The sequence below is a fragment of the Coturnix japonica genome, chromosome 7, assembly GCF_001577835.2.
Source record: "Coturnix japonica isolate 7356 chromosome 7, Coturnix japonica 2.1, whole genome shotgun sequence".
In the NCBI taxonomy this organism is placed as follows: domain Eukaryota; kingdom Metazoa; phylum Chordata; class Aves; order Galliformes; family Phasianidae; genus Coturnix; species Coturnix japonica.
In genome coordinates, this window is record NC_029522.1 from 24,688,692 (window position 1) to 24,714,937 (window position 26,246).

Here is a 26,246-nt window from a genome sequence, read left to right on the forward strand (position 1 = left end):
CGGTTACCATGGAGCCCGCCCCAGCGTCCCCCTCCCGCCCGCCGGGGCCCGCGCCCCCCGCCCCGCAGCCCGTCCCCGGCGCCCGGGGGGGGGGAACCCGGCCGCTCCAACGCTGGGAGGGGGGAACTGCGAGCGGGGGCGGCACTAAGGGACCGACGGAGGACGGGGCCTCAGCGCCGCCTGACACCGGCACGGCACGGAGCGGAGCGAGGAGGAAGGCGGCTCTACTGACACGGAGGGGCGAGGTACGGAACGGTACCGGGGGGGGTGAGCAGGGACACGGGGCGGCACCTGCTGCATTGTGCCGTCCGTGTGTCTGTCCGTGTGTCTGGCTGCTCATCCTTTCGTTGAGGCTCTGTGTGTGTGTGTGTGTTGGTGTCTGTGTCTGTACCAGCCCCGGTGCCTGTGGGAGCTGTACCCCACACGTCATGGTCCTGTGTCCGTTTGTCTGCCTGTCCGATAGTCAGAGAAATACTTCAAGCTTATAAAATACTTTAGTTACGGTGTAGCCGCGTAGAAAGAAAGTCACCGGTTAAACACGCTGGTGTTTATAAAACTTAGTTGTGCTCGCTGCTTGAAGTGCTGCTGCTTTGCCTTGCCTCCCCGCAGGGTGCAGGATGCTGGGCTCGGTGCTTCTGCCTGGTTCAGCACCTTCTGCTCAGCCCTGGTGGAGCTCAGTCTGCACGGGGAAACCTTTCCAGCCCCCATCCTGCCTCTTCTGAGCATCTCCTGCCCTCCCGCATCCCAATGCCTGTGGGGCTTTATTCCTCTCCCCACAGTGCTCCGTTGTCTAGACACCCCACGGCTCCCAGCTGGATTGGCGGCGGATTAGGGAAGAGCTGAGGGAACCAGGGAGCTGCTTCTTTTGCCTCTGTATCAGTCAAACCTTCTGCCAAGGGGTAGCGAGGGCAGCGGGCCCCCGTGTGCTTCCTTGGCAAAGCAAGGCAGTCCCTGCCCTGGCAGAGTGAATTGGCCTTCGGGGACCAGGGAGCCACTCTGGAAGCTGTCAGCAACATGTGGCCCCCGGGAGCTATCAGCATTACGGGGACGTGCCGGCCTGTTTGCTTCCAGCCGAGACTGTCGGTGTGCAGCACAGCAGTGTGGGGGAGCCCATGCTATTGCTGCTGCTGCTGGCTGTGTTCTGAGGGGAGAGTCCCTGCAGGGTTTATTGCGAGCAGGGCTAATGCACTGGTGGAGAGAGAGGGAAGGTGTGAGAGCTTGCCAGCCGGCAGCCCGTGCATTTTGCTTTCTTCCTTTCCAATCTGGCCTGCTGGCATCACACTTCTATTACTGCAAATTACTTGTAGCAGGAATGCTGAATCACGTCCTCCCCACAAGCAGGAGATAGATGAGGATGGAGGTATCCTCCTTTCAGCTTTCTTTGCTGTTAGTCCCCCCTTTGTCTTGTATTCCTGGGCAGGGCTGGCAGCAGGTTGGGCGGCAGCACAATGCTCATTAGCAGAACCCTCCTTGCTATTCATTTCAAACTTCTCTTTTACACGTGAACTAATTTCAGAGTCTCTTTGTGTGGGATCACCCAAAAAAAACCCACCGCCACCAAAAACCCTTTATTCATGTTTCACATCCTTGAGATGCTTCCAGAGTGCTGGCATGTCCCCTCCCCATCTTAGTCATCCCATACTGCGCCAGCCAAATTTAGCTCCTAACCTTTCCTTAGAACCAATCCCTCTGGCCTGCTGGCAGATTCTGTTGCTCTTCTCTGAACTCCTCCTGTTGCAGGTGGTAGAAATGCCAGGGAGGATGCGAGGAGCATCTGTGACAGGTTGCAGCAGGCTGCAGAACAAGGGGCAGGTGGCCTCTAGCGGCCAGCAATGAGTGCACCCAACAGGAGCCATGTGCCGGGAGCTCTTCCTGCAGCCTTCAGTTTCAGATTTGCTGCTGTTGGGTTTTGTGCAATGATACTCTCTTCTTGAGTTAAAAGCAAAAGGAAATCAAAGACACGCATTACCCTTTTCTCCATCAGGTCTCCTGTGGAAAAATAAAAGTAGTCTCCTCTTACAGATCATTTCCAGATCTTTCTCCTTTTTTTTTTTTTGCTCACTCTCCAAACCCCTTTTCTTCCATTTCTCTTGGTAAACAGGGTGCAGACTTGAAGGTTACAGCTTAAGGAGGAGCCCTTGCAGACCTGCGGATCGAATTGGGTATTTTCATCCTGTTCCTTTTGGTTTGGATTCTCCCTTTGCTTTTTTGACTTCTGTCTTGGCACAGAGCTTCTCTCGAGCTGTTCAGGTCTGATAGAGGGGTTTAGTCACTGTGGAGTCCGATGAGGTATGTGTGAGGAATTTCTTCCATTAAGCCTTGTTCACAATAATGAGGAGGGTGAAATTCAAAGGGAGGTAAAGAATAGCAAAAATCTCAGGTTATTCAGCTAGCAGGCCTTACCTTACGTTTTAATTCTCTTTCTGTCCACGTAGCTGTGTTAGTTCCTCTGGTGTTCCTCGTTAAGGTTGGAAACGACCTCTTAAGATCACCTAGCCCAGTTGTCAGCCCATCACCACCACCATGCCGGCTGAACCATGTCTGTAGTGTTCTGTCCTTTCACATTCACTCCCTGTCATTAAGAAATACCCATCGTTTTAGTCTTTCCATCACTGCTCTGCTCTGAGCAAATACCTGAAAGACCTGGGTGTGCAGGCTCACTGTTGTGCTCTGCTGCTTGCAGCTGTATCACATTGCAGCATGCCTAGCTTCTAGCTGTAGTGCTTCTGGCACTGTTCAATAGCGTGTTCATTTGCATGACTGTATCCTGAGATAGCTGCTAAATCTATAGAAGCGGTGTGAGAGCTAAATGGCTTGAGAGAAGGTGGCTTGGACCTTCATCGGTGATGACATTCGCTCTTCAAAGTTGCCTTACGTATGGCCCCGTAATTCTTGGCTTCATAAACGCGTGCCTTCAGGTGGGCAGAATAAGCAGAGACTGTAGTTAACACCTGCTGGAGATCTTCAAAGGTAGAAGGAGGGATGGTGGAGTGAGTGTCCTTACTGGTGTCACCTTTAGACTATCTGTTTTAGTGTCACGTCTCAGACAGTGGCCCGTACCAGGTACTTCAGATGGGATGGTAAGAAATACCTGAGCAGATCTCTGGGATGTAGCCTGTAGTCCTATAATACTTCTTCCAAAGCTATCACAGCTAGGTGACAGCTTATTATGGAAGATGGGTTTTGTCATAAATAGGACAGCTTGTTATCCAGAGAGATAGCAAGCTATCCTCTAATTTTGCACTTTTTTCCCCCCCAGTGACATCACTGAAAAAAAAATGTTCCCTTTTGCCAATTTTGTAGTCATTTGTATTCTTCCCTTGTAGTGTTAACAAATGTCTCTTCTCTTGCTCAGCGAGATGAGAACACTTCACTTATCCATCCCTCTGCGCAAAGTGCTGAGGATGTGCTTACGGCTCCTGTCCTTCTCCACATGAGTTCAGATGGGTTTCCAGAGGCCTGAATCTTCCCAGTTCCACTCTGTGAGCCGTCTCAAGCTCACCTGGCAGGAGGCGATGCAGCTATGCCAGGCGTAGCCTGCCCTGTCACTGCAGCTTCCCTGAGGCGGCCCCTCTGGGTTAGGACCACAGGGACTGAAGGCAGTGGGGTGGCAGTGTCCCACGATATTCGCTTGTCCTGCCCTCTCTCCACAGGTTATGCCACTCTCCAGGTTTCCTGGGTGCCTGCCGGTGAAAGAGAAGGGTTGATATTTTGCCCAGGCCCTTAGGTCCTGAACCAAAATGGCAGCTGGCGAGTCCCCTCCCGTAGGAGATGCGTTCATCGATCTGCAGCAGGTGAGGTGGGAATCTGGCAGCAGCAGTGCCATGTCTGTCCCGGGAACTACCTTCAGGGCCAGATGCACTCTCCATACAGACAGCAAGCTGAGGTCCAGAGAAGGCTGAAGGTGTTGGCAAACAGCAGGAGCCTCTGAGAGCACGTGGTGTCTGTCGCTCTGGTGGGATGGGAGCTGTAGGGGCTTTGTGGTGCCAGGGACCAGCTGGGGGTGTTGCTGGGAGGCACAGCTCGGCTAAAGCCACCTTGCTCTCTCTTTGTGCCCAGCACAGACAGATTTGTCACCGTTGGGCCTCCTTCTGTTTCCATGGAAACTCGTGAGTCCATAGCAGCTCAGCACTGGCATTTTGGCTGTATTGACAGACAATTGTACCAGCTGCAGCTGCTCAGGAGGCAGAAAGGGCAGGTGGTGATTACCCACCAGCAAAAGGCAGAGGAGCACCCGTAGCCTGAAATGAGAGGAAACTGGGCAGAAAAGCCTGAGGAAGGCGTGCCACAGGAAATGGGAACCCCAGGATTGCAAAGGAGCTGAGCCCAGAGATGAGTAACTGTTCCCCCTGCCCCGTGGGATGCTGCCTGCTGCTCCTCAGAATCCCAGCTCCATCTGCAGGGCACAAGAACCTGGAGGATGGGAGGAGTCTGCAGTGTTTGATTGTTGTCTGGCGATTTCTGTGCAGGGCAGAGATCGTGCAGAAAAAGCCTCTCCTGGTGCCGAGGACGATGAGGACTTGGATAAGACTTTATCAATCGAGAGATTTGGGGACCTGATAAGCAAGTCAGCATCAAGCGATCTGGAGAAGCAGAGACGCAGCTACAGTGAGAGAGATTTTGAATGTATGTAGGTTTGAACCATTGTACCCACATCCGTTCCTAACCCTTGCTCAGCTCCACGTGTTCTGCAGCCTTTTACCCGGGACCTGCAAACCTTTCCTCCCTTTAGAGTGTTTCTAAAGTGATGCTTACACCCAGTGCCCACTGCCTTATGTCAGTCTGTACCAGCGTCCCAATTTCCTGGAGGTGTATCTCCTGCACGGCCCAGGTGACATGTAGCCCAGTTCACCTCCTCACCCGGTGTCAGGGACCTCTTCAGCCACCTCTGAAGTTTCCACTTTGAAACTAATTTTCTCCCATATGGCTGCAAAGAAACATCCAAATATGGCTAGAAGCCAGGCTGTCCTCCCCAATCTGAAAGCAGATGGTTCCAGTCAGATATGCCCATGTATTTCTAAATAGCAGCCATGAAACCATCAGGCTTATCTGCTCAGAAAAGGATTGCAAATTAGAAATGGGGCATGAGTTTAAAATGCTGCAGCTATTTCACCTGGAATCCTCTGGTCAGCACGTTCATTCCTCTAATTGCCCTTCCATGAAGAAGGCACCAGTCAGAGTCACTTTAGCTGTAGGATGAGAGTGTGCCCACAAGAGCAGTCATAAGCATTTGCCTGCTGTAAATGGTCACAGTAGATTCTAGTAATGTTGGTAACGGGCAGGAAGAACCCCCCAGCCAGCAGGCCTGTGTGTGGCAGACAAGTAGCAATGGTTGGGTGAGCTTTCCAGTTTCTGGCTCTCTGCAATCAGATACTGCTTATTTCCCAGCTTAGCTTTGATAGGATACAACCTTAGGAACATTTTGTTCTAAGTACATCACCAGGCTGTTTTCTGCTTGGCCACTCATTTCCAATTGGAGTTGCAAAAGTTTGCTAGCAACATTCAATTAGTATAATGCACTCCAGCTGCTACTTACTGCTTGTGCCATCTCTCAACAGAGGCTACATTCAAACAGAACTTTCCACCTGAGCACACAGTCACTCACACTTGTGGCTGCAGGGTGCTCCTTACTGTGCTGGCAGTACTTACCTGCTCAGAGCTCTGTGTGTGTGCACAGGTGTGTGAGTTGGTGCAGAGCATGCAGATAATCTGCTTCAGCGTGCATGGCAGAAGCTTCTTGGAAAATCTGCTTAGAGATTTGTGCTGTTTTGTTAGTTTTATGCACCATGTATTCCTGAAGCTGAAAGATCTGGTAGGTTATTAGACTTTGAAGGATATTCTCCAGGCTCATGGAGGTGAATGCTGTCTGGTTTTAGAAACGTTTCTTACCCCATTCACAACCACTACTGATATGTGGGTTCTTTCTTCTGGACTCCCTGTCCAATTTACTTAAGAGCCTAAACTTCCCATTTTGCATTTGTCTGACCATTCCCAACCTCTTCTAATTCTTGCCACAAGGCTGAACCAAGGGGGTGTGTGAAATATTCCTTCTGTTCCCAAGGGGGGAAACAAGGGAGAAAAGACTTGAGAAACCAAAGGAAAGGAAACATGACACCAGAACAATGAACCTGCTTGGCTCTCCCAGGGAGAAGGTTACAGCTTCCATTGAAAATGCCCTTTGAAGGTAGTTTTCACTATAAACAGATTTTGCTGCCATGTCACAGGAAAGCTGGGAAGGAACCAAATCAAAACAGGCTGGAAACAATTCCTCAGGAAGAGCTGCTGAGCAAAGCCCCCTTGCAAAGCGGCTGGTGCCCCCGGCATTTCAACTGCTCCGGGTGCTGCCCCAGGGGCCATGCATCCTGCAGGCTGCATCTGGAAAGCTTTGTGCCTGCAGATAGACCGAGCAGAAGTAGCTTTCCCATCTCTTGCTGGGAGATGCCGAGCTTACCCTGCTCCCTGCATGGTGCATTGACGTTGGTTTTGAGTGATGGTTCAGAAATGCCATTAATTTCATCTCGTTGTGTAATTCCCACGACACCCAGGTCAACTCCATATGAATTTCTCTTTGTGGATTAGTTTGAAGAAAAGTGCTTCTGCCCTGTTTTTTACCCTGGTTTTTAAAGAGAGCCTCCTAACTGAGCCTGCGTTTCAGATACCTCTGGTACCTCACAGAGCCTGAGATGTGAATTTATTTTGCATCTGCACTAAAAGTCTTGCTCTGTGATTCCTGTCCAAGCCTGCGAGTGAAATAAGGCACATCTATTTAAGTCTAACTAAAGAACACTATGCAGGAAAGAAATGTTTGTAAATGACCCAAACTCTGCTTGTTTGAGAATGTGAGAAGTATTTCCCCATGTTTAGGAAGGGGGTGTTATCTCTGGCAAGTCCCTGCAGCTCTGCACAGCTGTGTGAATGGTTTCAGCAGCCTCAGGAGAGCCCTGTCTTGCCCAGGGTGGCAAAGAATGTTGGGGTGGTTTGGCACTGCATGAGGGCTGCCTCCTTAGCCACTTGAGGCTGACCACAGCCTGCCACATCATTGGAAGAGCTTTGCTGTGTCCCTGCGGGCTGGTGGCTCTCCTTGCCCTTCCTGGCCCTTGATCTCCAGACCATGCTGTTTCCTGGAGGGGCGCCTGGCAGGTTCCTCCCAGCCTCTTCCTGCCCCTCTGACTCTCTTTTTCTCTCTCAGTCCACCGTCAAACCTCGCACCACATCCATCATCCCCTTTCCACTCACCTCCCTTCTGCCCTCAAGTTCCAAAAGAGGCCCCCCCGTGCCAGCAGGAGGAAAAAAAGAAGAAGGAAAAAGAAGAGAACCTCAGTACCCCCCTCAGAAGTCACCCCTACCATTCAAGAAGTGGACGAGGAAGGAGGAGAAGAGGAGGAAGAAGAGGAAGAAGAAGAGGAGGAGGAAGAAGAAGGAGAGTCTGAGGCAGAAGAAGCCCAGGAGAAGGAGGTCTTTACAGAGTCTGAGGGCGAAGCTCGTGGGAAGGACACATCTCCTAAGCTGGAGCCCCCAAGCAAACCAAAGGCAAGGCTGGAGCATCCCTGCCTGAGTGGGGCTTGGAGGCTGGGGCAAGCAGGGGGAAGTTTGGAGGAACAGTAACAAAGAAGTCATTGTCTTGAATGGATACTGAGGAAGGTGTATGCATGACCAGGTTTGGGGTGTAAGACATGAGGGAAGATCAATGTGACTGTTCTTAGAGGGTATCAGATATGAGGGGAAGAAGTTTGTGTAGCCTTTTCTAGGCTGTGGGGATGGTGGGAGATGGGACGTGTGCTTGGTCTGGCTCTTGCTTTCAAGGTTGTTTGTTTCTGCAGTTCACCATTGGCAGCGATGAGGATGAGTCTGGCAGCACTCTGGCCCCAGCACAGTTCCACGTGGAAGAGGAGTGTGGCATCCTGTCCTCCACACCACACCTCACTGACCTCCTACAGGACAAGGGCCCTGCCTCATTCCACAGGTAGGAGGGCAGGTTTTGAGATGCTGCCACTCTCCCGGGCTTGGGTCATTGCCCAGACCCAGCGCTTGACTGCCCAGTCTCACCTCTCCTGCTGAACTGGAGGGACTGTGGAGCCCAGTGACTGCAGCAACACTGCTGCTCTCCAGCAGGATGGTCGCTTTCTGGGACTCCTGGGACCTCTTTGTGTTTGTGGGTTCCTCAGGATGTGGGTTTGAGGGCACTGGGTGCACATTTGAGGTAAGCTTTCTCTCAGCTAGCTTGTGTTGTGCTGACCAGCAGGCTGGGAAGCCAAGAAGGCACAGCACAGTTGAAGGCCATGAGGTCCTCAGCTCAGAGATGTGTCCCTAACACATACCTCAAGCTGATCCTGCTCTGCGTTGTGGGGCAAGGAGGAGCAGAAGGGTTGGTAGGACAATCTCTAGGTGTTGGGACAGGTAACTTCTGACTCTGCTCCTTCTCAGGGAATTCTTTTTCTGGGCTGGGCCAAGGGATCTCATCCCCTGAGAAGAACCAGTGCCTACCCCCACTTATCTTGTTTTCTACCATCAGTCTCTTTGATCTCTACAGCCTCCCAGGACCTCGGGAACGTGTTTCTCAGGGCTGGGAGAAGCGCAGGCCCTGGGGCCAGGTGGCAAGTGGACAACGAGTTACCTATGACTTAAAGGAGAGGATGTGCATTGGCAGCATGACCACACTGGAGAGTGCAGCATATCAGCGTGTCCCCACGGATGAGGCTGAGGCCCAGATGCTGGCGTCTGCTGACTTGGATGGCATGAAAAGTGAGGTTTTACCACAGTATAGCGTGCATGCTTTGCATCTCCCTGCTTTGCTCTCTTTCCTGATAGTTCCACACACAATCTTCAGCCTCCCTCAACAGACCTGGTCCTCATCTCCCTGACCCTCAGCTCCTGCTTTTCTAGCTTTGACTCCTCTCTATCAGCTTTTTTGCATCCAGAGCTCTGGTCCCACATCTCCACATGAGCCCAGCACCACTCCTCCCACCCACCCCACAGGTGCCAGCCCTCCTCCACCCACCCCGCTGCCCTTTCCTTTTCAGGGCTCCTTGCCTTTCCCTGAGACCCAGCTCTCTCCTCTCCTGACACACTTTCCCAGTTAGCAGCCCTCTGTGTGACACGCCAGCTCTGGGATCGCAGCCACCTGATGTGAGAAGCCTTCCCCCTCCTACGTGCTTCTCATAGAGAGGCAGCTGCCCCTTCCAAAACGCATCTGAGGGGACTGCCCCTATGTGCTCGTAAGGGCAGACAGGAGAGACGTCATGGAAATGCACGCTCTGGGCCTGAGGACATGGAGAATTCAATAGGTTGCTTTGCATGCTGGAGAGGGAGGGAGACACCAGAGGGGAGTGAGGGAGAGAAGCGGTGCTGCATGCGGAGCCTGCCTGTCCCTGGGCATCCAGCAAAGAGCCTGCGGCACAGCGAGGATCCTGCTCCGAGGAGCTGGAGGAATATTTCTCCCCAGGAACATTCCCTGGCGCAGCCATCCTCTCCAGAACCTCACCAGGTCCCAGCAGCTGCATGCCCTGTGTCCTGGGGACCGAGGCACTGGGGCCTGCCCCAGGACTACGCTGAAACCCCCCCGGGGCACCCTGCTTTCTGCACTTCAGCCTGGCAGCCCCAGCTGCTCCTCGGAAGGTGAGCGGCTCATGGCACCTGACCCCTGACCTTCGCAAGGACAACATGAGCACCTTGCGGGAGAGCGAGGAGACGGTGAGGGAGTTGGAAGAGGGCAGCAGCCCTGAAGCAGCAGTAAGTGCCCGTGTTCGCAACTCGCTCGGCTATGAAGACTTTGATGAATTTGCCTTCAATTTTGAAGACTATGATTTATGGGAGGCCATCAGAAACCACCTGGGTTACCCGGGTGGGGAGACCACCTGTAAGTACCAGAGCCATGATCCCTGGGTGCAGCTGTAGAGAAAAGCCCCCAGCTGTAGTGATTAGCCCTGACCCTGTGTTTACTGTCTGTTGCTCTCTCTGTCTCAGGTTGGTCAGGTTTAGAGAAGGTACTGTCTGCCCCACTGCATGCAGCCCGGTGTCTTGGGGAGCTGGAGGAGCTGTCTGGTGTCTGTGTGTCAATACAAGGTCTTTGTACAGATCCATTTTGTAGTATTGAGGTGCTTTGCTGTGTGCTTCTTGCTTGAGCAGCCTTGGAGGCAGCTGCCCCTTGCTGTTTGTGCCCATTGGGATGTAACCCACATTGTGGCCAGAGGAAAAGTCTCTGCTCCCAGGCACATATAAGAATAGAGCAATGTCTCCTTCCATCTGTGACACAAGGTGACAGTGTGCTGTTGCTCTCTGTTTGCTGGAATCCGAGCAGGGCTGCGGATCTGACAGCAGTGTTGGGTATCAGGTTCTGAGCTTTGTGCTGTAGACTAATGCCTGGAGGAGAAAATAAACTAGTCCCAGTGTCTGCAGGATTAAGTGTTGTTTGTGAAAGTAGCTAATAGCAAGCTGGCAGCCTGGAATAGGGAAAGAGGCAGGAAGGAAGAATGGGAATCACAGGGAAGGAGAAATTAGGAATCCCAAGAGCACAGAGAGTCTATTCTCTGCATCTTTCCTTATCCGTGCACCCCTTGTGGAGAAGTAGCTCTATGAGCCATCCCAGAGGCTGCACAGAAAGCAGCGCCTCACTGCCACCTCATATGGGCAGCCTTTTCTCAGCAGCTGAAGGTGTCTGTGTGTCACCTTGGGAGGGATGCTGCTTGTGGTCATTGCTCCGTGGCAGCTGCCCAAATTTCCTCATCTGGATCACGTTCTACATGTTTCAAAGCCTTGTACAAGCGCACAAAAGCGGATGGCATGGCCCCAGAGCTATCCTAGGCTTTGCAAGCAGGTGTGGGGAAGCAGAGTGCAATGTGGGCTCAAGAGGCCTGGTGCAGTTTCTGGCTGTACCACAGCCTTCTGGTATGATCTTAGGTAAAACATTTAACTGCTGATTCCTCTCAGTCCCAGCAACATCATTTCTGTCTCAACTAGTCCATAAGCCTTGCAGCCTCTGGGGAATGAATGTCTGCCTATATGCTTGTACAGAGACCAGCAAGTGGGGATTTGCTTTTGGTTGGGTCTGATACTTGTTACTAAATTCTTAGACAACTTAATAGGAGCAAAGTTGAAACCACAACCTGGAGCTAATTGACCCCGTCAGCTCTCCCAGGCTGAGCAATTTGTGCATTGAGAGTGTGAGCAATAGCTGCAGGCTCACCTAGGAAAGGATGGCTGCTCTTGGGAGCGTGGAAGGGACAGTGTGCGATATGCACCACTTATACAGTGGGGACATTTGGCTTGCTGGCAGTTAACAGATTCATTGATCGCTACAGCTAATACTGCAGGTGCTTGAAATAGGATGTACTGTACAGTCAACTCTTAATTATTTCTGCACAATAAATCCACACTGTGGATTAATCCCGCAGAGATGCAGCAGACAGAGATGGCAGAGACAACAGCATCAGGTCTGTGCAGAGCCAGCTCACGTCCAGCCAGGGTCACTTACTCAGCTACTTGCTGCGTGTTCCTTTTCCAGGATCAGCTCGGATCCAGGAGGGATGTAATAGCTTTTCTGCAGAGCAGAGTCCTTGTTGGACCTGAGTGTGTCTCTTTAGATTTCTTTTAATGATCAGAGCATGGGGAGCACCATGCAGGGATAGCTGGGTGTCAGCAGGGATGAGCACAGAAAGCCTGCGTTTCTTCAGCTTCTCTCATACCTTCCCTCCTCTTCACGAATGCACTGTATAAACAACAGGCATAACCTGATCTCACTCTCAAATACTTGTGTGTGTCTGCATGGCTGTAGTTCTTTTTTTGTCTTCACCTTCCCAATTACACATGCTCTGCTGCATTCTGCACACACTTAGGTGCATGGTTATAGTACGTATTCCAAATGTATGCCTATATATATATATATATACATACACATTCACATTTACTCGCACACATACTATCCCACTCCAGCTAGAGCTGGGAAAGAAATTGAGGGGCAATAGCTTTTTCCAGAAGCCAGCATAGGGCCCTGACTTTTTATATGCTGCCTACCATTTTGTTTAGTCTAAATATCCCAAGAAATAGAGATTGTCTTCTTCCTAGAGGTAATGCTATAGCTTTACACTGGGGCAAATAGGAAGAGTGCACCATCCCTGTGATGCCGAGCTAACAAATTGCTTTCTAGTACCAGTACGGCTATTCTGATGCCTCTGTATGAACTTTCTGCTGGTGGATAAAGGGTAATAAATAGAGGAAACAGGAGCTAATGCATGAGTTGGAGGCATTTTCCTGCTGCATTGGACTGAATAGGACAGGTACTCTGGAGGAAGACCTTAATCAGTGTAAAGTAATGTTTGTCATCTTCAGACTTAAGGTGGAGGAAAATTGACTTAGGAAAACCAACAGTGGCAAGAACATTGTTTGGAAAAGACTGTAGGAGATACTCTGTGGGAGAGTAATGCACCAATTTGTTGTCTTGGAGCTGCCATAGGAATCATGCTGCATCCTCAGATGCTGTCACCATCTCATGCTGTGCTGGGGAGCTTGGCTTCAGGCAAGGAGAGAAGATCTGTTCTCTAGGCACATTACCCTTGGATCTTGGTCTGAGATCTGGTGCTGAGGAAGGACACTGGCTTCAGGTGCTGGCTTGAGCTTGATGTTCATTTGGGGCAAGCAGCTGTGGGGCATGAAAGAAATAAATCCATCCACAAGTCTGAGGAAGTTAGAAACACATGCATCAGTGGGCAGAGATTGGCTCCTATTGACATTGCAGTGCAGTAAGTAGAGCAGGGAGGAGTCCAGCTAACAGCAGGACTTTCATCAGCGTGGCAGCCAGTGGGTGAAAATCCCCTGAGGCTCAGTATTGATTCATGTTATATTTAATTTAGCAACCCAGATTTCCAAGAAGCAAGGCCATGGTATCTCTGGCCTGATGTTGGGCTGTTACTTTCCTTGCCAGAGATGCACAGATATTTTCCTGCAGTGAGCATCAGGGAGAGCACAAAGCCTTCAAGCCCAGTGCTTTTCACTGCTTTTCATGCCCAAAGAGCTGCAAGTCTTGAAGCCAACTGCAGAAAGATACACAGAGACATGAGTTTCACCCCAGAAGACTTTGGTGTTGCCTTCCAAGGAGATCAGCGAGCCTGCTTGGACCAAAGCTGAGTAAGACCACTGACTCTGTGATCTACCTGGGACAGCCCACTTATCCTGGAACCATGCTGAGGAAGATGCATTTCTGTGTCATACTGACAGGGTTTCAGGTTGCTTTTTGTCGTGGCAATATGGAGAAGGTTCATGCACTACTTACTCAGTTACTGTGAATAAAACCTAAGAGATTTTGCAGTGATGCTCCACTATACGCACAACCTGGGAGGAAACATTGTAAAGGAATTAACTCTCAGACATCAGGACCAGGTGGAAGTAGGCAGGTGAGGCAGGAAGGATCTCCAAGGGCCCAGAGGATGATGGTGAGTTCTCCAACTGCCAGGGCTTTGCCAGTATAATCTAGAGAAAAAAGAGGTGGGTTTGGATGTGTTCCCATTCCAGACAGCGCATTTCCACTAGACACACTGGTGGTCTTTTTTCTCCCTTCCTCTGTGTTCAGGCCACCGCTTTGAAGACAACCCTGGTGTAAGGAGGCATCTGATGAAGAAACCATCTAGGAGCCAGATCACCAGGACAAGCAAAAAATTAGCATCAACCCCATCAGTTAAGAAAAAGAAGAAGAAGAAGAAGTTGGATAGAAAACCCCATGAGGTATCTGTGTACGGTCCTCCTGCACTTGTTCAGAAGCCATAAATCAGGTTGAGAAACAGATGTTTTAAGAAGTGTAGTTTCAATATTAATATTTTACGTAGCCTCAGTAGGGACATTTCAATCTCTTATCCATTGTCAATGAAAGCTGAGAACACACTTCCAACAAAAGCTGAGGTTTCTCTGGAATTGCAGTGCTTCAACTCTGGGAAAGACATAAAAAAAAGCCACAGAAATTGTAGTGCTGTTTGGGAAACTGGCAGCACAGTGACATCACCACCTTCTGGTGAGAAGGTATGAAGGCCAAACCATGACAGAACATTAGCATAGGAAATCTGGGGAGAAACTTCTTATCGTAGCTGGGAAGTAGGCAGAGGATAAAGTTGTTAGTCTGGTAGAGAAGTGCCCAGCTTTGATTCACTCTGTTTCCTCTGCCTGCATTGCCTCACTTGTAGCTTTCTGCTGCTCCATGTGGTGGTGAAGGCTCCTGCCATACTTAGCTGTTTCTGTTCACTAAAACACTGTTAGCTAGGGCAAGTTTGCCCAAGCATTGCTTTACAGGTAGCACATTGTGAATAGACCTGAGGCTTTCCACGTATTGCTTATAGAACCGTACCCATCAGGGGAATTCTCACATCCTCACTGTGATTCACACAGGTGTTTGTGGAGCTGAACGAGCTGGTGGTGGATAAGAACCAGGAGATGCACTGGAAGGAAACAGCTCGCTGGATCAAGTTTGAGGAGGATGTGGAGGAGGATACAGCCAGGTGGGGGAAACCCCACGTGGCTTCACTGTCCTTCCGCAGCCTGCTGGAGCTCAGGAAGACAATTGCCCACGGTAAGTCAGAAATTGCTTTGTGCTGCTGGCCAGGATTTGTATATTACCCTGGGACAAGTTTTGCTGAACGACTCCTGTTGCTGTTTGGCTGCTCACTGAAGACATGCCAATGGTGTCTCTGTTCAGGCTTCTTGCTGGATGTGGGGAGTACACAGCATGTTTTCCAGGGTATTGTAACAGCTCAAGGATGTCTGACGTGGCTCCTTGCTCTGCTTTGCTGCCTTCAGGCACATGGCGCTGCAGCACCCAGCTGTTCCAGCAGGTCTTGGACCCATGAGCAGAAAGTGCTAGAGCTACTCATGCATTTGGGGTTGGGTGTCTTCAGTATCTTCTCACTGAGGGGGGGAGATGCTTTCTCACTGGACCCCCTCAGGGTGAGAGCCTGGAGTGCTCACATCCCACAGGTGATTGGATACCAAGTATTTCTTCAGCTCTCAGACTGCCTGCACAGCATCTTACGGTTTCTCTGCGACAAAGGTTTACGTAGAGGGCATGAGATACCTGGACTTGTGGCAGTTCTCAGCTGAGAGCGTTTAAGTTAAGAATTGCTGAGCGGTGCCTGCACTGGGAGGAGGGCCTGGTGCTTATGGGGCTGTTGCAGGACATCTGTGTTCCCAGAGAATATGTGCAGCAGGGAGTGCTGCACACTAGAAGCAGGGCTCTTCCTCTCCTCCTGACAGGTGCTGTTCTTCTTGACCTGGAGCAGACCACACTGCCTGGCATTGCTCACCTCATGGTGGAGACCATGATAATCTCTGACCAGATTAGAGCAGAAGACCGTGCCAATGTGATGCGTGCCCTGCTGCTGAAGCACAGGTGAGTGAGACACAGCTGAGGGAAGCTCGGAACTCTGCAAGCCCTAGGCAACAAGGGACTTGGCTATACCCTAGGTGATCAGATCACTGCTGTGGTGAGATAAAGGTGACTGAATGGTGGGAGAGGGCAAGGAGACTGTCTAGAGCAGTATACTGAGGCTACCTTTCCCTCCCCTAGCCACCCAAATGATGAGAAGGAGGGATTCTTTCCAAGGAACCACTCCAGCTCCAGCATGAATTCTATCGTGGGGAACCACCACCATAACCACACCACAGACACCTGTGTGCCCCTGATGGGTGAGGAGCGAATTGAGATGGCTGATCCCAAGGCACATGAGACTGAGTGCAAAGAGGTAAGGGTGATGCGGGGGGTTACCTTTCCTTTTTCCACTCCTCAGGGTCACTCCTTGGCCTGTGGCAGCACACAGCAATGCTTGATGTCCACACCTGGGCCCCTTCACAGGCAGGCTCATCCTCACAAAGGCTGAGATTGCCTGGATCACCTGGAACATTAGAAATCAGGTCATTGCATTACAGTTCTGGGACCTAGTTTTAGCCTCATGCTTTATGTGAGTGTCTGCTGGAGTGTGCAATGGCAGCAATAGCCCTGGAATCTGCAGCATGATCTTTCACTGTAAGGCTGCCTTTCTAGTGAAGCAGGGAGCCAGACCATCTGGTGTGGTCCAAGACAAGCCCAGATGCTGACATGCAGTCAGAGAGCAAGGCTGTGTATGGAAACAAAGGCACAAGGACAAGCTTCTTACTTTTACTCTTTCCTGGCAGAAAAATGTGCACGTCCATAACTCTGAGGGGCACCGTAAATACCTGAAGTTGATGGAGAAAATTCCTGAAGATGCAGAAGCCACCGTGGTCCTTGTGGGTAAGAGACAGCATATACAGACTACCCCAACACCAAAAAAGACCAATTTAGATCCTGGTCTGGGCCCAGCTGTGGGTAATCTCTCTCCTGAGAGATATTTGGACGTCTAGTGTGCATTTCCAAAGCTTAATTTGAGAGGGCGCTTTGAACATTCTCGTATGGTGACAACTCACATCTTATTTGTCTGTAATAAATGTGAAGCATAACTGGATAGGATTGTTGGGCTGTTGGTTTGTTTTTTTTTGTTTTTGGAGATTTAGAAGTACTGACCATAGGTAATGTTGGGAACTGGTGCCTAGCTTAGAGGTGAACGTTTAACCACAGTCACCAAGACATCCCATTTTGAAGTTCAGAAGTAGTTAAGTGCCCAATGCACTGATTGCCAGCACTGCTGTAAGGCATAGTGTTGTCCTCTTCCCAGCTTGGGAACACACCTTGCCAGGTCCTGCTCCTGGCTAGTTTTGGTTGCACGTGCCAAAGAGCTCTGAGTTTTAAGAATAAGAGCCCAGGAACCAGCAAAGCCTCTGGGATCAGCTATATCAGTACCAGGACATATTTCTCTTTACAAATGAGAGCCACAGGCAGGCAGGCTGAGCATCAGTGGTTTTAGTATCTTCTGACCACAAAAACAGTCCTCTTCAGCACATTGCTGGCATTGACTTCTAAGCAAACAACTGTGCTACAAGCAAAGTAAATGTCATTGCCTGTCTAGCAGAGAGAAAACTTGGGCAAAGAGTCTTGGCAGCTCAATCAAGCTTAACTACGATGAAGCCAGATTAGTTTCATAAATGCACTTTGAGTATTCAGATGTCTAAATACTGAGCATTTCTGTATCTTGGGATCCCCGTGGCCATTCAGATCACACAGATTTGCCAGTCTGGCAGAGCATATAGCTCATTGCTGGACACAGATGGCAGAAAGTTCAGTAATAATGTCAGAGAAATAGAAGTTCTCAAACATTTGTGTTCAGCATGGGAAGGAAGCAGCTGGTATGCTGGAGGATGCGGGAGTGTTTCCCAATCTGTTAGGAGCTGTGAAGGCTGCCAAACATTCATGAGATACAGACATCATAAAACAAACTGTGTAATTCATACCTATGAGTCTTTGGAGAACTGGCTTATTTTCATCTGAAAAAGGTTTAAGAACACAGGGAACATATGAGAAAACCAGAAGAAAACTAATTATGTCAATGCTCAAGAAAGGACATACAGCAGTCCAGCATGTATAGGCTGTTCAACCTGACATCCTTCCCAGCCAAAATAATGGCAGAACTAATGTGGCATTCAATTAATAAAGAGCTAATGGATAAGAATGTAATTATTGCTAAGCATTGGGGTTTATGGGAAATAGGTCATGTTGAGTAAACCTGATTTCATTCTTTGATGAGATTAGGAACTTCTTTGATAAAAGTAACTGCCAACATGTAGGAGACTTTCTTCCATAAGGCATTGGCTTAGTAGTAAACCACCTTCTGATTTAAAAATCAGCTCCTTATTGTGTAAGTAGAGCTTGTGTGTAAGAGATTGAGAAAGTAAACTGGGGAGTGATCAGTGACCAGGGAGACTTTGAGCAGACCTCAGCACGAAGCCTGAGTCTTTGTCAGTAGTCTAGAGACCAGCTTGGTACTGCAAGACTAAGGGAACCTCCTGAATTGCCATTTCCACAAAGGCAGCCCACTACAGCTCACCTCAGTGATTAACTCTGCTCAAAACATTGCCTCCTGGTAGGTTGTGTGCAGTTCCTGGAGCAGCCAACTATGGCCTTTGTCCGACTAAATGAGGCCGTCTTCCTGGAGTCTGTCTTGGAGGTCCCAATTCCTGTCAGATTCATCTTTGTGCTGCTGGGACCGAGCCAGGCCAATATGGACTACCATGAAATTGGTCGGTCAATCTCCACCCTCATGTCTGACAAGGTGAGGAGCTGACTAACAGCGATGAAGTATAGTTCCTTAGAAATCCATCCTGGGACAAGAGTGTTGAGACAAGGCTGTGCAAAGGCCCAGGTGGGAAAGATGAGCCTAAACAGCTAGAATTTTTAAGGGCAGCTTAGCAAGACCAAGGTAGGGTGCTCCATTGCAGAGGAATAAGCTGGACAGACGTTTGTCTGGAACAGAATTGGAGGTAAGGGGACGGGTTGGTATGTAAAAGCAGGAGTAAAGTACCACCCAAGATTAGAAGAGTTGTGTTCAGTTCACATTTCACAGACAGAGGTGAGGAGGTTGAGTGATGCCTGTGACTAAGAACATTGAGTGTGCCTGGCTAAGGACACACTGGCAAAACCACCTAGCAGTGCCTGGGGACTGTTCATCAAGAGTTATGCCTTCTAGCCAAGTCCTATGGCTGCAATGTAGAAGCACATCAGTGCAGGAGGAGAGATGAGGAATAGTTTTTCTTCCAGGCACATATAATGCTAGAAGTTCCCCATCTGGCTAGATGGCAGGAAAGTGAAATTCATTATTTTGGTAAGGAATTAAAGGTAAAGAAGAGATAATCTGAACATCTGTTGAATACATCCAAGACAGGAAAATCAAAAGTTCACAGGGTCTTCATGGCTAATGCCATGAAACTATAACTGAGTAACAAGCCTAGCTCTCTCTTCAGGACTATTAAAAAGTCCACTCAGAGCAAGTGGATTGTAGGCAACAAGAGCTGAACAATCTCTTCCTAGGAGCTGCACAGAGCTCAGTTGAGGCTGTTCTGAGTTAGAAGAGATGAGCTGCCGTATTTCAGCTCCAGTGCTGCATTTGTGGGCTGATCGTGCTCATCTGAGCCTCTGTTGCTCTCACTGGATTAGGGGAGTCAGCAGCAGCAGCTGAGGCTGTCTGTTGCAAGGTTACACGGTGACTGGCGCCAGGAAGAGAGGACAGTATCATTTACAGCTTGAAGTTGTGGCTCCAGGGAGTCTGTGTGCTGCAGAGACCTTAACTATCCCTACCTGCTTCACAGGCTGCTCACTTGTTCATCATCTTCTAGCCCTTTCAAGAAGTAATGCAACACTTCCACCTGTTTACCAGCCACCTCCCTTACCATTTTCAGTAGGGCTCTCCCCTCATGATCCCCATAGAACCCTTCTCTTGTCATCTTGCCCTTGTTGCTAGGAGCATCTCCAAAACTTTCTGCCTAGTTTCACCTGTACAGCTTATCTTCTGCTGTAGATACCTGTTTTCTCTTCCTCTACTACTGTAACAGCAGTGAAATCAGCACAACAATAAGGTGTTACAAAAAGAAGGATGCTCACCTGTCTCTGAAGATCTAGGCTCACAGAAAGACTCCACAAAGGAGGGACCTCCAGCAAGAGATCCTTCCTTGGTGGCTGTCAGCCTTTAAATGAGGTCTAAGCCATGCTCCACCCCTTCTACTCACACAAGTGAATTATCTTCACCTGTACATCCAGTGCTGACTAGGTCTTTTCTCCAGGTGCTCAATCAGTGGTTCAGGCTGTGACTCAACAGTTTCCATACAGACGTATTTTCTATATAGGCACCAGGATAGCTGGGAAGTATAGGGCTGAATTTGTTTATGGAGAGGTTTCACTGGGGGGAGCTGCATGGTCTCGTGGGATGCGTAGCCAGCAGAGTTGCTGTAGGAGCACAGTTTTGGGCTAGAGCAGTGGGACTGAGGGAGAAAAGCAAAGTCATTGGGAAGGATAGGCCAGGAAGGAAGGAGAGGTATGGCATTAGGTGAGGTATTGAGTAGAAGGGCAGGAAGGAAAGATTCAGGAGAGTGGGTCATGGAGTAGTGGTAGTGATACAAGCAGTGAGTGGAAGGAGTGGGCTGTTACTGAAGGGTCATAGTAAGTGATGGTTCTAGAATGTAGATGGCTGAGCACAGGCTTGGTCTGAGCCTTCTCTCTCCTTTTTCTCTGTTCCTCCCAGCATTTCCATGAGGCTGCATACATGGCTGATGACCGTCAAGATCTCCTCAATGCAATCAATGAGTTCTTGGACTGCAGTATTGTCATTCCTCCATCTGAGGTGGAGGGGAAAGACTTGCTCAAATCCATTGCCACCTTCCAGAAGATGCTGCTGAGGAAGAGGAAGGAGAGGGAGCAGAAACCCATGAAGGAAGGAGATGTCCAGGAAGCCAAAGGTCTCTCCACTCACATTTGGGCAAAAGAGTTTGTTCCTAGTGCCTTGCGTGCCCCAGTGGGCCCTCCCCTCACAGAGCCTGGCAGAGGGGTGAGCAGGGCCTGGCTCCAGCAGTGGGCAGTGGTGGTGGGGGGGTAAAAAGGCAGGGGTATAATGGAGGCAGGACAGAGGCTGTAAGCAGCTGGGGACACCCAGAGGCTGTGGGGTATGCAGTTCTGGGAGGCCAGATTAGCATGGCAGGAGGAACATCTCCATGGGATATGGAGAAGGGCAGCCCAAGGGTGGCCCAGAATTCTTTTGCTCAAGCCCTGCCCTCCATGCACCTCCAGAGCTGTGTGAAGTGAAGGCTGAGGAAGAAGAGGAGGAAGCTGAGGACGACCCTTTGAAGCGGACTGGAATATTTTTTGGAGGTCTGGTTCGGGACATAAAGCGCAGGTACCCCAAATACCTCAGTGACATCAGAGACGCCTTGCACAGCCAGTGTCTCGCAGCCGTTCTCTTCATCTACTTTGCTGCTCTCTCTCCTGCCATCACCTTCGGGGGACTCCTAGGTAATGGGCCTGCTTTCTGGTCTGCTCTTTGCACGCTGGAACACTGGCTGTGTCTGTGGGATGCTGTGCAGGGGTGGGCTTTGGTGTCGCTTACTTAAAGAGAGTGGAGGTGCTGCACTGTGGTCACTGCCTTGTCCTCTCCCTGCTGCTTGGCCTCTCTAGCCTCAGCCCACTGCTCCTTTCCAAGCAGAGCCCAGGGCTGGGGATGGGCCCTGGGAGCCATCTCCCTGGAGTTCCCCGGACTCCATCTATGCTCCCTGCCCAGTGCAGGGAATGTCTGACTCGTGGGACAGACCTGCCTCCTCCGTGTGGAGCTGTGTCTACAGACTGCAGTGATAGTGCCTGTGTCCAGAATGTAACACTTAGATGTTGTTCTCTTTCCCAGGAGAGAAAACTGAGGGTCTCATGGGGGTCTCCGAGCTGATAATCTCCACCTCAGTTTTAGGGATTCTGTTCTCCCTGCTTGGAGCCCAGCCACTTCTGGTCATTGGCTTCTCAGGGCCTCTGCTGGTGTTCGAAGAAGCTTTTTACAAGGTACTTGTGAAGCAGCATCCATTCGTGGCACCCATTCGCTCTGCTGATGCGCTGGAAAGGGCATTTCCTAGGTTTCCACAGGGACTGTGTTATTTGGATACTGTGGGTCCTGCCAGGCTGTTCTCAGCTCAGCCAGGGCTGGTTCTGTTTGTGCTGACCCTCTGTAGGTCAAACCACTAGGACTTCTGTCTCCCATTGCCATTTCCCATGGGCTGACACTGTTGAACTGTGACAGCGGTAACAGCACTCCTTATCTGCTGAGTGCAAGGGAAGCTTTGTCCCCCAGCCCTTCATGTCATCCTTCCTGACATAATAAGCACATGTAGCTGTATCCTAAAATACTGCTCTGGAATACTTTACCTATGACTCCAGCCCTGAATTTGCTGTCTCTGTGCTGGATGCCTGTGGAAAGAAGATTGCCTTTTTTTCCAGGAGAGTCTGTGGTGTTAATGGGGAGATGACAAGGGAGAAAACCTGAGGAGATATGAGTAATTTGTTATCCTTTCCATTTCAGTTCTGCCAGACACAAGGCATTGAGTACCTGACAGGTAGAGTGTGGATTGGTTTGTGGCTCATCGTATTCATCTTCATTATTGTGGCAGCTGAAGGAAGCTTCTTGGTGCGCTACATCTCTCCCTTTACCCAGGAGATCTTTGCCTTCCTCATCTCCCTCATCTTCATCTACGAGACCTTCTACAAGCTGTACAAGGTGAACCTTCCCCTGGAAGATGGGCTGCCACATTTCCTGGGGCCCCCAGGAACCTGCTCTTTCAGCATACAAGAGGCAGCAGGACGGGGCCGTCACAGCCATAGTTTCCCTAGGTGTTGTGCAGAGCAGCTCTCTGCTGGCCTCCCACAGCCCAGCACAGCTGGCCCCTGTGCCATCAGAGGCTGGCGGGGTGATCCCTAACATCTGCCTCCCCCTCTCTTCCTGCAGGAGGCATTAAAGAGAGGCCACTTTTCTCTCCCCAGTCCTTTCCAGCTGGATAGGTTGTGAGGCGAGGTGACAGATGCTGAGATTGTCTGCATCCACCATCTGACTACCCTTCCCTTTCTGCAGAGCAGGATGCCCTCCACATCCCCTTGCCCCCAATAATGACAGTACCCTCTGTCCCTCCTTGCAATGACTGTGCCTGCTACTTCTCTCGCCTGCCCAGGTGTTTGCAGAACATCCTCTGCTGAAGTTTTACCCACCAGATGTGCAGAGCGGCCTGAACGCCAGCATGCTCTCTGCAGATGCCATGTCACTGGGAATCAGGATGCAGCCCAATACTGCTCTCCTCTCCCTCATCCTCATGCTTGGCACCTTCTTCATTGCCTTCTTTATGCGCAAGTTCAAGAACAGCCGTTTCTTAGGAGGAAAGGTAAGAAGTTTGTGGGGCCAGATGATGAGGATGGAGGGATGTGTCAAACAAACAGTGCTTCTTGTTGCAGCCCTTTGTTCCTTGTTGAAGTTTGAACTCTGTCCCCTTCATGCCTTATCCAGCCCTATATAATCACAACTGCTTTGCTCCATGTAATGCTGGTACCGTCACCCAAAGAAACACAAACAATTGCTTAAATGCCATGCAGACAGGATGGTAATCTGTTGTAGGCTGTGGCTGAGAGCTGGCTATTAATCATAGCATCTGCACTGTCCTGCTCCAGTGAGCTTTCCTGAAAAGCCCCCCGGGCCTTGGGAAAGCTCCTTTGGCTGGATGCACATCTGATAAGCCAGAATAAAAGAGGACGAGCTTACAGTTTGTTCCTCTTTGACATTTCTGTACATGCAAGGCATCTGTGTGATACCTGGAGCACCAACAAAGTAGGCCAGTTGGAGCAATTGGCTGATCGCATAGGAGTGGCTGGAGGACTGTAGCCCTTGTTGTGGTGGGTGTGAGGAGCCAGCATGTGCTCTTTGACAGCGAGCGTGTTTGTTCCACAGGCTCGGCGGATCATTGGAGACTTTGGGATCCCCATCTCCATCCTAGTCATGGTGCTGGTGGATTACACCATCACAGACACGTACACACAGGTAGGTACCAGTGCTGCCCTGGAGCCTTTCCTCCTGCACAGGCAGCGATCTGTGCCATACCGTGTCCTGCTCTTGTGCAACTGGGGATTTACATTTCCTGCCTCATTAGTCATAACAGTGCAGAGCAAACAGAAATCTCAACCTTACTCCCACACTGAAGGGAGGCTCTGAGGGTCTGTCTTAAGATGGAAACCAGAGCTATAGGGGCTGGAGTGCTCCAGAACCCCTCTGATACTCCTGCTGTTAGTAGAGGAGGTTTTAGAGAACAGAGAGAACCAGAACAGTTAATTCCCTGTTTGTAACTCTGAAACCTTGTATTTGATCATCAAGACAGAGCCAGTTTATTCACACTGAAAAGAGTGCTATAGAATAGTTTCAGCAGTGTACTCAGTCACGTGTTTAGTACTTAGATGTGTATGCCCTCCTTGTCTATAGACTACTAAATATTTTGATCATTTCTTCTCAAACACAATGATATCTTTCCCATCTTATGCATGAACTTAAGTGTTATCAAACATACCCATCCCACAGATTTCCCCCCCTCTTTTTCAGTAGATGCACTGTTAAATTTTTTTTGTCTTGGTATTTATTACAGCTACCATTAGGGAGAAGGTGAAAGGCAGTTCCTGTTTGCCATGCAAGGTTTTATAAAGGCAGCCCAAGGCTTCATGGATTCCAAGTGTATTCTTAGTCATTTAAATCTCAATGTAAAATCTGGTTTTATCAGACAACAGTAAAATCATATGCTTTGTTACATCTTTTTCATACCCCTCTATGCTTCTACAGTTAATATCAAAAGCATTATCATTTCAGTATTAACTCAGCATATGTATAAAGCTTCCTGAGAAAACAGTACTTAGTTACACAGCTTAGCTCAAGTACAGGCATTCCAGAAATATTATTCATGCTTATGCTGATTAACATAAATGCAAATCATAAACTCTAGCTGCAGCATTCATGCAGACAGATAGCAAGAGCTGCTGTAGAGCTTTACAGAGACAAGAGTTTAAGTGCTACTGAACACAGGGTTGGGCCCACAGATAGATGGGAGTCTGTGTGGTCTCTAATGGGAGCACAAAGTTGATATGCCCTCTGGACATACTAAGAGTGAGGTCATTTCCAGAGAATGTGGCCAGTTCCGGGGCCCTCGCTGCAAAAATAATACTGAAAAATGTCTCAGAAAAGGCTTAGTGTTTGGAAAACCACCCCAGAGGGGAGTTGCTAGTCCAAGATGCTTGGTTTATCCAAGCAGAGGTCAAGGAGTATTTTAAACATGATCTGCATGCCCTGACGTGCGGGTGAGGTTCCTGAGAGAAGACAGATACTGGTCTCTTGGACAAAACCCAAGTGAATTCCAGAAGCTGAAAGAGGAAATGAGACAGGCAGCTGTTAGAAATAGGGGACATGGGAATTTTTACACTGAAGTGGATAACCCATGAGAAAACTTGAGTCAGGGGGGTGTCCCATCACTAGAGGTGTTCAGACCAGAGTGGCCAGGAGGATCAAGGCTAGTGGGCATGTATGTATTGATGAATAACTGTATGGTTTTGCGGCTACACCATCAGAAGCTGAATGTCCCATCTGGCCTGTCGGTCACATCTCCTCACAAACGTGGCTGGTTCATTCACCCCATGGGCAGCAGTGGGACCTTTCCATTGTGGATGATGTTTGCCTCTGCCATCCCTGCCCTTCTGGTCTTCATTCTTATCTTCATGGAGACACAGATCACTACGTGAGTACTTCCCCTGCCAACACGCACCGTCGCTAACCTTTGGGCAGGCAAGGGCTGGGTTGGCCACTGGTGCCACTGGCATAGAAACGCACCCAGCATCCCAGTGGGATAGCCAAGGCAGGGTCCTGCCTGTTTCAGGCTGTACCTTCTTGGGTTCTCCTATCATCTCTCAGCTGCCCCTGGGATATGATGTAGTAGAGATCTGCCTCAGCCAAGCACAGGAGGAAACCTCTAACTTGAGGTTGGCTTCTGCCATTCCTATGCCTGGCCATGTCCTTGTCCCCATGTGTGCCCTGTTCAGAGAGTAAACGTTGTCCCCAGCTTTAGTGCTGTCCATGGGCCCTGACGCTTCATGTGATGCAGTTGTGCCTGGCTGACACAGGCTCTTTTTCCTCAGGCTGATTGTGAGCAAGAAGGAGAGGAAGCTGTTGAAAGGCTCTGGCTTCCACCTGGACCTGCTGCTCATTGGCACTATGGGGGGGCTTTGTGCTCTCTTCGGGCTGCCCTGGCTCGCGGCCGCTACGGTGCGCTCCGTCACCCATGTCAATGCTCTGACGGTCATGAGCAAGGCCATCGCACCAGGAGAGAAGCCCAAAATTGAGGAGGTGAAGGAGCAGCGTGTGACAGGAGTGCTTATTGCTGCCCTTGTCGGTAAGTGTTTGTTTGTGTGAAGTGGGAGGGTCAGGGCTGCCCACTCAGCTCTCATCGTGCTGGTGTACCTACCCTACTTGCAGGGACTGCTCCCACATTCCCTCACTGCAGCTCTGCCAACATTGGTCTTTCTCCAGCCAGTGCCCTCTTGAACTTTTGCTCCCCAGGAGGTGGGAGGGGGCTGGGGGCAGAGAGGCTGGCATGGGATAAGCTGTGCTCTAAGCTCTGTTTCTGCAGGGCTGTCCATCGTCATGGGGAGCATGCTGCGGCAGATCCCGCTGGCTGTGCTCTTCGGGATCTTCCTCTACATGGGCGTCACGTCTCTCACGGGCATCCAGCTCTATGAGCGATTGCTCCTGATCTTCATGCCATCCAAGCATCACCCCGACCACATCTATGTTGTTAAGGTGAGTGAAGGCAAACTGCAAGAGGGC

General features: G+C 50.1%; 1 protein-coding gene and 1 long non-coding RNA gene across 3 annotated transcripts in view; one reads left to right on the forward strand and one right to left on the reverse strand.

Moving 5' to 3' along the window:
• The first annotated feature begins 44 nt into the window (after positions 1–44).
• SLC4A3 (solute carrier family 4 member 3) overlaps positions 45–26,246 on the forward strand; it is a 28,494-nt gene continuing 2,292 nt past the window's right edge. The window contains exons 1-21 of the mRNA XM_015868914.2: positions 45–245; positions 3,654–3,794; positions 4,470–4,626; positions 7,190–7,530; positions 7,821–7,963; positions 8,531–8,742; positions 13,562–13,713; positions 14,368–14,548; positions 15,229–15,364; positions 15,542–15,716; positions 16,147–16,243; positions 17,971–18,155; positions 20,118–20,331; positions 20,660–20,881; positions 21,267–21,415; positions 21,930–22,124; positions 22,573–22,779; positions 23,340–23,429; positions 24,995–25,161; positions 25,559–25,812; positions 26,050–26,219. Of these exons, the coding sequence (XP_015724400.1) occupies positions 3,741–3,794; positions 4,470–4,626; positions 7,190–7,530; positions 7,821–7,963; positions 8,531–8,742; positions 13,562–13,713; positions 14,368–14,548; positions 15,229–15,364; positions 15,542–15,716; positions 16,147–16,243; positions 17,971–18,155; positions 20,118–20,331; positions 20,660–20,881; positions 21,267–21,415; positions 21,930–22,124; positions 22,573–22,779; positions 23,340–23,429; positions 24,995–25,161; positions 25,559–25,812; positions 26,050–26,219 (3,501 nt within the window). The 5' untranslated portion in view covers positions 45–245; positions 3,654–3,740. The remainder of the gene's footprint in view (positions 246–3,653; positions 3,795–4,469; positions 4,627–7,189; positions 7,531–7,820; positions 7,964–8,530; positions 8,743–13,561; positions 13,714–14,367; positions 14,549–15,228; positions 15,365–15,541; positions 15,717–16,146; positions 16,244–17,970; positions 18,156–20,117; positions 20,332–20,659; positions 20,882–21,266; positions 21,416–21,929; positions 22,125–22,572; positions 22,780–23,339; positions 23,430–24,994; positions 25,162–25,558; positions 25,813–26,049; positions 26,220–26,246) is intronic.
• LOC107316907 lies at positions 11,460–20,033 on the reverse strand. 2 transcript variants are annotated; one of them, XR_004307861.1, is made up of 3 exons: positions 19,625–20,033; positions 15,740–15,866; positions 11,460–13,461 (listed from the first exon to the last, which is right to left on the reverse strand). It is a non-coding gene; the product is annotated as an uncharacterized LOC107316907 (long non-coding RNA). The 2 variants fall into 2 exon arrangements; XR_001556638.2 differs by lacking the exon at positions 19,625–20,033 and adding an exon at positions 19,481–19,617.